Source organism: Daldinia decipiens (assembly GCF_022478715.1).
Source record: "Daldinia decipiens strain CBS 113046 unplaced genomic scaffold F4813scaffold_49, whole genome shotgun sequence".
Taxonomy (NCBI): Eukaryota; Fungi; Ascomycota; class Sordariomycetes; order Xylariales; family Hypoxylaceae; genus Daldinia; species Daldinia decipiens.
In genome coordinates, this window is record NW_026054592.1 from 66,822 (window position 1) to 81,695 (window position 14,874).

At 47.5% G+C, this 14,874-nt stretch overlaps 3 protein-coding genes across 3 annotated transcripts; 1 reads left to right on the top strand and 2 right to left on the bottom strand.

Annotated features, from left to right (window-relative positions):
* Positions 1-282: 282 nt before the first annotated feature.
* F4813DRAFT_258759 (uncharacterized protein) lies at positions 283-4,859 on the bottom strand. Its single transcript, XM_049240227.1, has 3 exons — positions 3,997-4,859; positions 3,527-3,853; positions 283-3,450 (listed from the first exon to the last, which is right to left on the bottom strand). Exons 1-3 carry the CDS (start codon positions 4,374-4,376, stop codon positions 600-602), a joined length of 3,558 nt encoding a protein of 1,185 aa, XP_049095292.1. The 5' UTR covers positions 4,377-4,859; the 3' UTR covers positions 283-599.
* A 1,400-nt stretch (positions 4,860-6,259) lies between these two features.
* Positions 6,260-10,168, top strand: F4813DRAFT_258787 (uncharacterized protein). The gene is made up of 3 exons (XM_049240228.1): positions 6,260-6,941; positions 7,070-7,213; positions 7,293-10,168. Exons 1-3 carry the CDS (start codon positions 6,902-6,904, stop codon positions 10,001-10,003), a joined length of 2,895 nt encoding a protein of 964 aa, XP_049095293.1. The 5' UTR covers positions 6,260-6,901; the 3' UTR covers positions 10,004-10,168.
* A 745-nt stretch (positions 10,169-10,913) lies between these two features.
* Positions 10,914-13,790, bottom strand: F4813DRAFT_375023 (mediator of RNA polymerase II transcription subunit 1-domain-containing protein; the record flags this gene model as incomplete). The annotated part of the gene is made up of 2 exons (XM_049244969.1): positions 13,015-13,790; positions 10,914-12,960 (listed from the first exon to the last, which is right to left on the bottom strand). Coding segments are annotated over exons 1-2 (2,027 nt in total), but the record flags the coding sequence as incomplete, so codon positions are not given.
* Positions 13,791-14,874: the final 1,084 nt, after the last annotated feature.

Below are 14,874 nucleotides of genomic sequence, written 5' to 3' on the forward strand. Positions count from 1 at the left end.
TCATAACGCCGACAAAACCGACCTCCTATTAATAGGCGTTGCCGCTGAGAAAGCGCGTATTATGTATAGTCAAGTAGACGCTCGCTATTGGCTTAGCCGACGACTCCCTAGACGAGATGCCCCCGCCACGTATGTAATAGACCGCAACTCAACGTAAGCAGTCCGTAGACGTACTTGCATAAATACAGACGTATACGCCTGTTTCCTTTTCCTTAACCGGCCCGTCCTGTTCCCCTTTCCATTGCTAGAGTCCGATGACCTAAACATATCCCCTTCGCTCTTTTGCATACCGGTGCTCAACACTATGTAGGCGTATGACCGGGATAAGAAAACCATTATCGTCGAAAAACTCCGCGTCGCAAACCTTGGGGTACGCAGAGGGGTATCAGTTCGAACGAATGATTGACATAGTAAATCTATATCCGAGTAAAGGAAATGGTCAAAAACAAAACAAAATTCAACGTAAAATTTCAGACACATCCTGGTCTCATGTTGTTATAGTTGCTTCGTCACCCGGGCTGGACCTAAAACTATCGGTCCATTTCTGGGAACGCACCCTCTTCTCAATACCTTCTAGTTTCCTTTCTATAGGACTTGAATCAATCAATTTCGATAACTTCAATTCCAGATTCCATGAGCTGGTTTGTTTTGGATAGTTTTCCGGTTGATACGTTGCCATCATCCTCACTATCGACGTCTCCATCGTCGTCCGCTGGTTGTTCCTTCGGTTTCCACGTCCCATCTGGTGAGACAAGGATCGACTTCGTTTGTAATAAATTCTGGAGCTCTAGCTGCGAGCGTACTTCGACAAGAAACTCATCGATGACGAGGCTGTATGGTCGTGCATCAGCGAGGCAAAGTGGACACTTCCATTTGTCTACAAAAGATGGTTCGTTGGGACATTTCGAACAGCCCCCGGGAACGTTGTTACACCAGTTGCATGATTTCTTACCCAGCCGAGAATTCAGCCAGGTTTCGAGATCAAAGCACTCGAGGTGCGTGCATGATTTCCCGCGAACGGGAACTTTGATCATGACCCTAGAAAAAGGATCCATGAGATCGATAGATAATTCGTTCACCATTATAAGTTCGTCTTCGTCCGCAGACTGTTGGGAGAATCCATTTGCCCCCACAAGACGGGTCCTAATCACCTCTCGTGTCGTATCTGCCGGTACTCCTCCACGCATTCTAACCATCCGAAGCACATCACGGTGACTAAGAATTTCAACGAGCTCGATTGCAATATAAAATTCCCAACAGGGTTTGGGTTCTTCCCTGTTTTCCCTAATCTTTGGAACGGAGATTTTGAGTATGTTCTTGTTTGCGACAGCGGCCGAGGAAGCCTCAATTGGCAAATCCTTAGAAAAATGCGACCTCCGAGGGATACTGAGGGCTTTATTGTTTAGTTCCATGAAAATATGTTGCGGCCAAGTTGTTTCGGTAGTGACCCAAGAATCGCCGAGAGAGGTATGCATCTTCTTCATGTAACAGCATCGAATGCGGAGACGTAGAGATCCACTGGAGAATAAACATATAGGCAAGTATTCACCTTCTTTAGCCTCTTCCTTTACTAGTTGAATAAACTGATGTCCCGGGATGTCAAAATCGAACTCATGTAGATATGACTGAGGCGGGATCGCGACTGGGGGGAGCGCGAACTCTTTGACTGCTTGATAATACCTTCCTAGTTTTGCTGGGTCATGTTCTTGCGGCATTCGTTTCGGGCTTCTCAGCCGAACCTGATGAAGAGACATCGCAACAGAATGCCTGTCATATTGAGTATAAGGATAGTCTCGCCGATCGATAGTTACACCGGGCGCCGGAATTAAACGGTCAAGGTCACGGTCATGACCGGCGAATTGTGTTTTGTGCTGCAGCCGGGGATCCGAAAGCGATTGAGTATAATTAGGCCCCTGGAGTTGATTTCCTTGAAACTGATTCGTGGAGTACCTTAGCTGCGGAGTCGTTGGTGTATTTGGCGCAGAATTGAAATTGCTATAGTCTGGAATTTGGTTTCCAGGATTTAGGTGACTGGGATGAAAGTGCCCGGACTGACTGTTGAGTCTATGTAGGCTCTGCGCCCGTTGTCCAGTAAAATGAACCTGATGAGGTTGACTACCGTACGCACCTGTCGAAGCAGGGGCAATAGGTCGTGGAGATGCCGGCGCCATATATGAATCTGGTTGAGAGAGTCTCCTCACTGTTTGGTGCTGTATGCGACTAAATTGAGCAGACTGCGTGGGTGTACATATCCTCTGATAATTGGGATTCGGCTGCAACGGTGTTGTCACTGTTAAGCTATTGGCTGGATTGGCGTTTGAGGATAGTATGTACGAAGGCGGTATCGCGACCGGCATCGTACCTTGAGGAAGAGCAGGATCGGTAGACTGAGGTGCTTGTAGGGAACCCTGATAGAAATTCTGCCGCATTTGGGGATTCATCTGATAACCCACCGGGGAATTCACCCGGGGATGTACTTGTCGGTTGAGTTGGGTGTTTATCTGAAGACCGATCTGGGAATTCGCTAGGTAGCTTGCCTGAGGGTTAAATTGAGGGTTTATCTGGCCACCCATCTGAGGATTCGCGTGGGAAATGAATTGAGAGTTGGTCTGAGAACCCATCTGAGAACCCATCTGAATATTTTGGTAAGGGTGTTCGTTTGATTGCTGGATATTAGGCGATCCAGTCGGATGGGATTGTTGGCCCACTCGAAAGCCTTGTGACTGGTACGCGGAAACAAGGATAGACATATATGCAGTGATGAGACTTTCGTTGTGCGCTTGGTACCTTAGGGGTTGGGGCTTCATAGCGAAGTCGTCAGGATAATTAAGATGATAGTCCTGGTCTGACTTGAATAGCATCTCCATACGCTCTGCAGTAGGTCCATCTCCGGCTCCTATGCTCCTTCTCGAGGCGCGGAACATTATTCCCTGGAGTATGGGGGAGTGTAGTAGGAATTCATCAAGGAGCTCGCCCAAGAGGAAAGGGTAGCCCTTTGCTCGGTGATCTGTGAGTACTCTGTGCCAATTAAGAGCTATTCGATGGAGGAAATTAAGTACTTGTCCCAGAGTGGCCTTATACCCAGTCTTGCCCAATGATTCATCTAGCGGAGCTGGAAACTCAGCTAAGAAATTAATGTGGTCTGGATTTAATTTGGTGTTGCTCTTAAGAATCATTTCCAGGCTGCTAAACCCCTTGTCCATCTCCCCTGGGTCGCGCGCGTAACTCTTGCAAATATCACGAGCTTGCACTCGGTTTCTAGACCAGATACAAAACACCTGGTGTAATACGATGAAGAAGAGGTCACCCGATTCAGAGGACTCCAGTAAGAGTTGATATCGGGGCCGCTCAACTGCCGGGTCTAGACTCTGTACCCCCCCTATGGATTGAAGACGGTTGTTGAGTACTGTAACTGCTCTGCACTCGGCGAGGAACTGGAGCGCAGGGTGGCTAAATACTATTAGTTATCAAATTCTCCAATATCACTAGCCACGATTGTTGCAAGATAGCTAGGCTTTATACATACCCAAGACGCTGCCTCTTAGCAGGTGGGTCCTCTAAGGGAATCAAATTACTATTTGGTAATGGCAAATTCGGTGTAGGAGGTGTATTGAGGGACATGCTAGCAGGGGTGGATGCCCTCGGGGATACCGAGATCTCTCTGTTTTGCTGCAATATTGTCCGTAGACGGGGTGTAGGGACCCGGGCTCCAGTTTGTTGCTCGTCATCCAAAGTGGTATTTTGGATGAGTCGAGGTTCGGCCACTGCAGGCACACTTTGAGGTTTGGTGGCACCCGGACTAGGCTCGTCACTAGGGGCAGGCGACGGAAGTACGGTACGCGTAGCCGAAGTTCTATCGCGTCACAAAATGCAGTAGTTAGTAACTATGAAACAGGCAGTGCGTAGCTTATCTTGAGAGTTGGGGGGGTTGATTTAGGTGAGCATCTAGAAAGGGTCGCGACGCGTGAGTGGTGATAGTATTAGAATATAGCTTACGATGTTTGCGGTTGTTGTGTTTGTATTTGTGTTTGTAATAACGGAGGTTCAGGCGGAGGTTGAGGACGACGAGGTTGTGGAAGTGGGGCAGGAGTAGTCGTCGTCACCGGGGCATTAGAGATTGGGACTGAGACGAGCTGGGTTGTCTCGACAATGGGGCTCACAATCTCCGTGGGGATAGGTTGCTTAGGCGGTTGTGGAGGTCGGGGAGAAGGCTTCACGGGTTTTGCGTTGGTAAGCCATGAAGGTTGTCTACGACCAACCCAGGCATTTAGAGTGGAATTTGACGCTGCAACTTGTTGGTCCGACGACACATTCGAGTTTATATTTGATCCTGTCCTGGTCTCTGTTCCCGATCGTTGCCCCCCAGTTGGCGCCATCCGTCATTCGTGATTTCTAGTAATTTCTTTACAACTTGACCTTCTTGCCCCCCTCGGTATCGTGAACGTCTAAATACGGAATACTATAGTTGGGGAAAATATGTCAATATAAAATAATTACAGACGGGTCTAATCTAGAGCTATAAAAGACAAGCGCAAGAAGAAAGTACTATTCAGATAGTTAGAGGAACAAACGCACCATAAGTAATATAGGAGATGGCAAGAGTATATAAGGACAATGATAGAGCGGAACGGGGGCTACGTGTTGGGCTATTGAAGATGTCCATGTGCAAATGGTTGAGTTGTCAGATGTTGGCGCGGCGGTAGGTGGGTGAATGTTAGGTTAGATAGTTAGTTGGAAGTTCAAATTCAAGTTCAAGGATCAAAGTTCACGGCGGTTGTAGGCGGCTACAAACAATTTGGCAGCCCTGGCAGCTACTTGCCGTGCAAGGATGTGACAGCTGGGTCAAAGGTCAAAGGCCTACATGGTAGGTACGGATCGACGTTTACCTAGATCTCTACATAGAGGTACCTAATGTACTAGGTAGTGTGAGGTTTTGAAGGAAACAACCAAGCCGTGGAAGTTACCCCTGGTACACATGTACATACGTACATGTAGGATGTATGTATTACGTGCTGCCCGTTTACTCCAAGGATAAGACACTGCTGCGGAGTAGTTTCCTCCATGTTATTAGCGTGCATGGTGGAAGACAATGAAAGTTGCACTTTCATATCTTAGGTACTTGTAGGTACATGTAAAGCCTGCCCGATTATTGAAGGTACATAAAGCCTAACCAATTTACGATCACAACATGATGGTACCTAATTCAACTCATCAACTCCCTTGCTTCAGCCAAAGTCCTAACTATACATTATGTAGTTACCCAAGTATATAATACCTATCTCATGTGGATTTGATATATGATCATATATGTATGTATATACAAACCTGGATACGTTAACCCTTTCAAAACAGCTTTATAAATATCTAAAACAACCGGATAGACTAATTTTCAATTGCCGAGACTACATCATCAGGTACCTTACGTTTAGTAGTCTCGGGATGGGCTCGGGACTGGCTTGCAAGGCCGGCCCTTGGCGATCTTGGAAATCGAGCCTCGCCCTGCATGGCCCTGAAAACAAGCCAGTGGTGAATATCCTGGTATTCATGGCGCATCTTTAAGAAAAGGTCTGAATTCCCAATCAATGTTTTCACTTTACTTGCTTTGAGCGGGTTTGAACCCCTTAGCAGATGCTAGATTCGGCTTGATGCAATTGCATATCACAAATGCCCATCTTATTCTATATTTCTTGAATTCAGCTTAGGTACCTAGGTAGTGAACAACCTCGGCCGCCGAAGATTCGGGGATATAAAGTATCCATCCAACTAATTTTTAATAGGTAGGTAACTAACTATGATATCAAGCTAACAACTTACCTAACTAGCAAAAAAAAGTTAAACATTGCACATATACACATAAAATTACCTACTCAACTAAAAGGAGACCGGCCAAAAAGAGAAATAATGACCGAACATTTAATACTCTTAAAAGCGGAGGTATATCAGATAAAGGTAGGTATTTACTTATATGTTATACCAGAGCTGTACCTAATAGGTGTGACTACCTCATATCTTACCTGGTAATTAACGCGCCGCGGTACGTCCTTCCATACAACATAAAAATACCTATACATGGCCCGGTTTTGGCTAGGGAGCTTACATGTATGTTTAACGGATAACTACATACATGTGGATCCATAAGACCCTAGTAAGAGAAAGACCCCTCACAGCTCACTCCGTGATCCGCCCGCTAAAACCCATCCAGACGGATTGGTTTCTCTCCATCCCATCCATCCGCGCTCAAATCCTACAATAGGTTCCTCGCCAAATCTATACCCTCCATATCCTTCAATTCAGTCCTCAAGAAAACACTACATCATCGTCTGCGTTTTCCCTCAAGAGATAGATATTGGTTACATCCCTTTTTTTCTTCCTCCCCCCCTCTTTACTCCTATGTGCATTTACCGAGCGACGTAGGCCTGTGCCTCGTCCATTCATTTCCCCTGGTCTGGGTTTTTTTCTTGTACTCGCGAGTTTGGTGCGACTAGGACGGTAAAAAGGAGGGAACACCCAATTGGACAACGATCCTCAGGTTCTAGCCAAAACTCGAGGTCCCAAATCCGAAGGCTGAAGGCGACGGTAGAGGCGACATAGATCCACAGCCAAAATAACACGAGACGATTGTACTCCCACCCGACCCTTTCTCGTATATATTATTTTTGTAGTAGTCTTTTTTTCCCTCCATATCAAAGGCCGCTTTTATCGATGCATTTCGTCACCATTGAAACATTGTTTGAGTCAGGTCTTCGATAGACTCCGCAGTCCATTCGGAATCAGGAGCCAGATCAGGATCGCCACCTTTTCTTTCAGCCCTAGGTGTTTACACGGCCGTTGTTCAATGCCACTCCCCTGAGTCCGACGTAATCTTCGAGTCCTTACCACGCGCAATCCCGTCGTAGACATCATGGCGAAACCAGACGCTGGTGATATTTTGGTGGTCATCCGTAAGTTTGGCCTCCTTTCATTATTTGAGACATTCGCATTTGCAATTTGGCCATAAAAGATACGGGAAAATTCCAGTACTATGTTTTGCGCAAATGAAAGAACTCCATTTAACGGGGTAAATCTTTAGATGACTTCCAGGCTAGAAGCTCCGACGAATTAAGTCTAGCAAAGGGCGACCGTGTCGAATTAATCGAACGCGATGATGAGTTTGGCGATGGGTGGTATTTGGGTCGCCATATGGTGAATGGAAATAGTGGCTTGTTTCCAGAAGGTAAGCAGTGTTACCGCGTTACCGCGGGGAAGGTTGCGTATAACTTGCGACAGAATCGCAACTGATTGAACCTCTGTAGTATATACGCGACCGGCACCAAGGGGTGTCGTGGCTTCACCTACCGGTCCCAGACCGATCGCGAGTTCGCTCTCATCCACCAATGGAATATCATCCGTATCCAGCCAACCGGCATCGACCACTACACCGACTCGGGATCGCAATTCGACCCCGCAAGCCGCTCCATCTATTTCACCAAAGGCTACTCCCGTAACCCTACCGCTAAATTCCACAAAATCCGATGGGAAAACGGCACTTGCACCTATAGCGCCTCTCGTAAGCAAAAGCTTTGCATACGGTAGTAGCAGCAGTGAAGGGTTAGGTCGCCTCAATGCGCAGAGCCAGGAGAATCAAGTGTTGCATGAGACTTTGACAGTTATCGACGAGCACATCACAGACCTGCACTCGGCCCCGCAGAACGGTGCACTCCATCATACAACAGATTCCGGCAGCGAATATAGTTCTCATCTACCGGATCGACTCTCTTATATCCAAGGCGAGGAGACCGACGAGGAGGAGGAAGTCCTGCATACTCGTGACGAAGTCGAAGCTTGGACTGCTGATGATGTGGCGGAATATTTGTTTACTCTCGGTGTAGAGAAGAAGCATTGTGAAGTATTTCAGGACCAGGAAATATCAGGCGAGGTACTTTTAGGCATGGATCAATCGTCGCTATTTCTCAAGGCGTTCGACCTCGGTTCTGTTGGGAGACGATTGAAGACATGGCAAAAGATCAAAAATTTGCAGGATGAAGTGAGTGGCATTGGCACTCTTACGAGACGAACGACGCAAACCTATGGTAGTGAGGCGGGGTCGGAGGACTTCAAAGTTGGTGGAAGAGTGAGGAGCAGGTCAAACACCTTGACAAACTCGCAGAGAGTGGTTTCGTCCGAAAGTCGACCAGGCTCAGTTCATGCAAGACGCCATTCTCAAACACCAAAAATGGAATCAATGGCGCCTCTAGCTCCCAAATCTCCCAGAGGCGCCCATGACAGCCCAACAAGACCGTCGCACCACCAGAGACCTTCGGCAGCCTCTGTCCGAGAACTGCACCACTCACGACGGCACTCCTCTACCGATTTTAGACTTGCCCCTCCAGTCAATGCTGGAACACCGAAACTCACATCTTCAGGTACCTTTCCGCGGACCGAGCCTTCGCATAAGAAACAACCGTCGTTCGACCGCAATTGGACTATGGGTGCAGCTTCTTCTCCCCACCCTCCAAGGCCATTGTCATCAACTGAATTCGGCGATGCCGTGAATATATCTGACACAGAAATCCCACATAATCCGGCGCTTGATCTTGATCGTGGCTATTTCTCTGGTACTGAAGTCGATGGTCGAAAACGCAACGTGCTTAAGAAGCGCGAAAGCAACACCATGCATGCTCACAAGTCAAGTTATACAGAACAGCAACGCGTTAGAAGCGCAACAGCTATTGCCAGGCGTTCCAGATTCGGAAGTATTGATTCAACTAGAGATTCGACACCTCCGAGCGCCGCGCAAATGTATTACAGTCTATCTGGGGATCATAGACGGACAGCCTCTACTAATACTACCGAATCTATGCGGCCTATCCCCCCTGCCAAGGATGTTCCTAACCCAACGGTCACCAAGCTTGACGGTGGCTCGCCTACCTCGACATCCAATCGACAGGCCGTTCATGGCGATTGGATGTCCAATGCCAGTAGTAAGTTTGGTGGCTTGAGGGCGATTTCCGATGCCATGGTCGGTAACACAAAAGTCGGGTCGCCAACCGATTCCTCCACTCAGGTTTCGCCTTTGAGATCTCCATCTAGGGCCGGTTCGAGTACGCCTTCGGGTGGCCCGAGTTTCGAGATTGATTCCCCTGACACAGGAAAAAGTCCATACTCGACGGCTACCACCACCAGTCGCAAGAGCGGGAAAAAGACGAAACAGGAAACAAGTGCTTATCTCCGCGGCCTATTGAAGATTGGCCCACGCGAAGCAATCAAGGATGCAGATTATAGCGGATGGATGAAGAAGAAAAGCTCGCACCTGATGACAACATGGAAACCGCGGCTCTTTGTCCTCAAGGGAAGACGTCTAGCGTATTATTACTCGGAAGACGATACCGAGGAGAAAGGGTTGATCGACATCTCGTTCCATCGCGTGTTGCCAGCCGATAATGAACGACTTACCGGGCTACACGCCACATTGACGGGAGCTAGTAACACCCCAATCATGCCGGCCGATAGTAACCTCCCAACTCTTGCAGATAATGCCACCGTTTCGCCTGCCGAGAAAGGTACGGATTCGATGTTCATATTTAAGCTCATGCCTCCTCGAGCTGGGCTTTCCAAGGCAGTCAATTTTACTAAGCCAACCATACATTATTTTGCCGTTCCAAATCTGCAGCAAGGACGAACATGGATGGCAGCTCTAGTAAAGGCCACCATTGACCGTGACGATACCCAGCCGATGACAACAACATACCAGCAGAAGACAATATCGCTTACCAAAGCACGTGCGATGCGTCACCGACCACCCGCTCTAATGAATCTTGACGAGAAGGTCGAGGAAAGTGCGAAGGACGGCGGCGACGAGAAAAAGAACGGCTTGGGCATTTCGTTTGGAGAGGTTGATAGTGCAGTCTCCGGTCTCGAGAAGTTAGGCCTTTCGAAAATTGATAGCACGACAAGTAAGCAGTCGGCATTCGACAGTGAGAAGAGCGACGGTGTAGCCATCTTAACTTCTCCTCAGAGCGCTTAGCGGTTCGTCGTTTGATCCGTAGCGTTGGTTATTTGGCTCTCCCTTTTTAGGAGCAACCAGACTATCGTGTTCTCGCTTCGAATTTCGACATTCTATACTTCTTCGTTAGACAATAAGCAAGCTAGCTATTCTTATCAGCCAGAGGTTCCTTGCCAAGGGCCAGGAGAAGAGCCGAGAGCCCAGACTTACATATAACTTTTTCTTCCCTTTAGCGTGTCTCGTCCATTTATTTTTCCTAATTATTCCCCAAATATCCCCCTCATCGATACCTCAGTTATACGAACGAAAGCAAGATATGGACCCCACGACCAGGTAATATAAAGTCAGTGTTACCCCAACCAATTAACCCAAGAATCGGTAGGGTGAAGCAGCAGGAGGAGTAGGAACAGAGCATAGTCTCGGGAAACGGTTATCAAGGTGTGTGACGAGGAAAGACAATGGGATCTTGCGCGTCTGTTGTTGTCCCAAGACGATGACGCAGACCGAGCGAACCTTGGCTTGGCGCGGATCGCATGGTATAGCATTACCCACGGAAGCAGCAATAGATAAGCCTTAATACAATGTACCATGAAGCAGCGAGAGACAGAGACAGACAGACCTGCTAAGGGGTGTGTAACGCGCGGATATAATTGCTACTGCTATTACTATTTGCCCTGTTTTTATATATCACAAGTAGATACCTAAAGTAGGCTGCTGTTGCACGCCCGTTTTGTCATCTCTAGATGTGCGTATGCGTAGTATATGCGGATGAATGCTAGATTAACTAGCGTTTAGAAGAAATGGGTTTACTCATGATGCTGTTTTCGCCTGGTATGTTTACTGGAAGTCTAATATCAGCCAAGGCTATGACGGTAGCCAAATAGACTACAATTACATAACCTAGGATTTTAACCCGTTCTAGAATTCAAGAGCCAGTCGAATCCTAGCCTTGATACATATTGGTCATAGCTAACTAAAGATCAAGGCACGATTGGTGAACTGGTATGAATGAATGTGCATAGCATGTATTATGTCAGGTAGGCAAACGCATTATTCATTTTCGGAATTCCTATATGCCACCATCCCGGCCCTACGAGGCAGTTTTTCACTCAGGTACCTAATATAATCCTGCTCTGCTCTGTCCAGGACGTATATAAGAAAAGGGGGTATCATAACCATATGTGCACTCATAATCCTCCTCCTCCTCTTTCTCCATCGTAATTAACCTTCACCTTCATCCCTATCCTATTATTACGACCCACCCACGCAATCATCCATCCTATCCTATTAACCCCGTCTTCTTTCCTACTCGCATACCCCCCTTCTTCCTCTTACTCAAGAGTATGTTTAATAACCTCAATCCACGCCCCCAAATCCTCCATCGTCTCCAGCGCATGCTCCCAATCACTCTTCAGCCTCTTCCTATTGCTGATTTCCCCACCGATATGTCCCATGTCACCGTCCAAGATATTATCCGTAACGATGTGTACACGGCCTCCGAGCTGGATCTCGATAAGGACGTGTGCTGTGTGCGCTTTAAATGGGAACACGAGCGCGAGGCGAGGGACGGGGTGGGCTGTGAGAGTAATATCGACTTTAAGGGCCTTATCAACAGAGCTTTTCGTATCAGGTCGCGCCATGAAGTCGTTGAACTCGTTGTGCTTGGTACGTGACAAGCGAGCGTCATTGTCCTCGTCTGCTTCTTTTGCGGTGGGCTTGTCGCCCTTGGTTTTGAAGCTGTTGGCTAGGAGGAGGGAGAGGAAGGAATATTGGCGGAGCACAGGGAGCAGCATGACTAGATCTTTCGGGTGCGAGAACGGAATTTGGCTGAGAACTTGCCCGTAAACTGGCTTGTATACGAATAGTGTATTACGGTGCGCTTTTAATACAGGCTCTAGCTGGGACTCGCCGTGGAGATTGTTGGTAAAGGTGGGAACCGTTTGTGTGAATACCACCTCGCGCGGTTCGCTAGGGTCGTAGGAGCTGCCGTTCACGATGGGAAATATCAGTGCGTCAAATGTTATATTTGATAAGGGTGCATTGGTTGCCGAAATCTTATAAATCTCTAATGCAATAGCATGCGAGACTACCACCGGTGGATCAAAGGTCGCCATAAATACGACATCAGGTGGCTTAGGACCGGATAGGCCTACAGTACCTTCAAGCCCATGCTCCTTTGACTCCTCCGAAGACGGTAAAAGTGTGTTAGGCGGCTCTACCCAGTCCAAAACTGGCCCGGTAGCTGAAATCATTTCCTCATCTGTGAGGTTGGATTTCTCGATTCCGTCTCCGATCCATTTGTCGGACACCCGTATCGGACTATTATAGACCATGCCATTGGAAGCCGCACACTCGATCAAAATTCCCCACGTTTGGGCGTCTTCGCTATCTACAGTTGTAGACTTGAGTTTTCTCCTCTCTTTCCAGTAATCGAGGCTTAAGCCGATCCGACCCCGAGTATGCATGAGGGGACATCCATGGCGAAGGCAAAGAGCGTAAACTCTTAGGTTCTCGTCGGATATATCACTCAGCGATGGATCTTCGCGAAGCTTCTGTACATCCCATCGGTGAAGTCTCTCTAGGCTCTCCCAGATGCCTGCTATGGCTTCGTGGCAGTTAAGACCTGGAGAGACGCTCAGCTTATCTAAGTTAGCTAGGCGCTCAAGATTTGCTCGGAACTGCGTAAGTCTCTTGGTCAAGGGACTCTGACCGGGAGCGAGCGAGAGGTCTTTCAGGAGGATAGCCGACGCCTTGTCAACGTGCTTGTCAACGCTTGGTATAGAGTCTGTGTACGCCAAAGCAGCCTGATGTACGATGTGATTAGTAATACCGACTTCGACAGCCACTGTCTGTCCTGCTATGATCAGAGTCTTGGCATTATCGCCGGCACCTTTCATATCTTCCCATAAACACTCGAGATTAAGGTGGATAGCCAATCGTTCTAGTCCCTGGTTGCTCACTCTGCTGCTATTCTGAGCCTATATTATGATTAGCCCCCAGTCCCTAACCTGATAATATCAACTATCACCTACCCAAAGGGCCGCGATGACAGCCTCCATTCTCTTTTTTCGGTCCTCTTCGTCGGTCCGTCCCGCAGCAGCAACTAGTCCTCCAACGCTGATGTTATCTAAGTTGAGATCGTTTATTGCCATTCCTAAAGTGTTATAAGCAGCAGCAGCGGATGGGCTATCGAAGTTTGCTGTTGAACTAGCAGTACCAATCATAGTACCCGAGGTCCCAGTTGCCGGAGATTTCTTAAACTGCTGCGGTGACGACTTAGGCCCGCGAGGAGAGAAGACTGCGGCGGTTTGGGAATTCGAGAAGGGCGTTGATGCTTGAGGCGTAGGAGCTGCGACTGGATGTTGGGAGGGTGTACGACCCTGCTGGGAAGGGCCGTGGCGCATCGGAGTCGACATTGCGACGGTAGCGATAGGAGAAGAACGGCAACTGCGACAGTATGAAGATGAGGAAAGGGAAGAGATTATATTAGACTAATGCAATCGAAGTAAATGGGAAGAGAATCATAGAAATGTACTAGCGACCAAGAACATCAAATAAAATCAAGTACGAGACGGGCGAAGCGCATTCTCGAATATTATCAATTGGCCGTATTTCCCCTTGATCTCGAATATTACCCTAAAAGTAACCCCGAGGAAAATAGCTGGGAAAGATGTAGGTTGAGATTTACCACATGCACCATTCCATGTATTAGATGTGTTAAAGATGAAGGTTAATTCTCTAAGCTCGCATGGAAGCTTATGAAAGTCTCCATTGTAGTTCCCATTTGTAGTGGGGGGGTGCTGTAAGCTTGACGCGCAATCTGGCAATTTGCAAGGGCTAGCAGACGCGCTATGTAGGTACATAAGTCTTCAGACCCGCATAACGTTCTGCCTTATGTAAGCCACCAATAATAGCCTGCAGGCTGCAGCTCGGCACTCTAAACATCCGATTCGTCAGACTTCTACGAACTTGAAGATCGACAGTTCAGCCGCATAGACTACCTAGATCACGGTTTGCAACATTATTCACAGCCTGTATAAATCATATCATATCACATATAAATGTCACAATTCTGCAAATGGTATGTTAACAGTTTTGTAATAAATAAAAAATCATTTGCCAACTTAATTGGACAGCAAAAAGCAATCCTCTACCTAGGTAACTATGTATTTCCTTAGAGGGTATCATGATTTATCCTGGCAATCAACCACATAACGCTTCCGAATCCTGATGTCAGCTGTAACTCAAGACCGGCTTGATAGAACATCCAAACCGCCATTTTCGTGCCTCGTCAAAATCACATACAACTCCTACCCCCTTTGCTGTCCCCCAGGATGCTATGGCCAAAGTTGTAAGTTGGTTGGCCATGAGCGACACCTAACTCAGGATCGTCAATGTGTATGCCGCTTGCTTTGAGAGTAACCTAGTATAAACAAGAGAACCTAACTTGAAAATGTTCTTGAACTAGACGCGCTGAATTGTGGCCAGATGATGATATCTCTGTCCTCTATTGATTCCATGTGGTCCCAGCCTGTTGTTTAGTTCTCGTTCGTCTGCTTGGCGTATCTATATCGCTGTATGGCAAGCCTATTACTAATGGCTTGGACTTGGAGATCGATCGAGAGTTGATAAAACCGTATCGGACGGGACCTTCTTGATACACGTAATGCCAGTATTTCCCACCCATTGGAAATTATGGCATGTAAAAAGTTATAATCCGACTAAAGCATATTAGATAACCGAAAGTGTAATGATAGGGCCACTAGCAACTTACTTTGGAGTAAAAAAAGGCAACCCCTTTAAGACTTCACTAAAATAAGGCAATATCCCCAGCCCGGCCACTCTCCCTCCCTTGGACAACATGCGGTCGTGGAATAGGGGTTTACGCACCA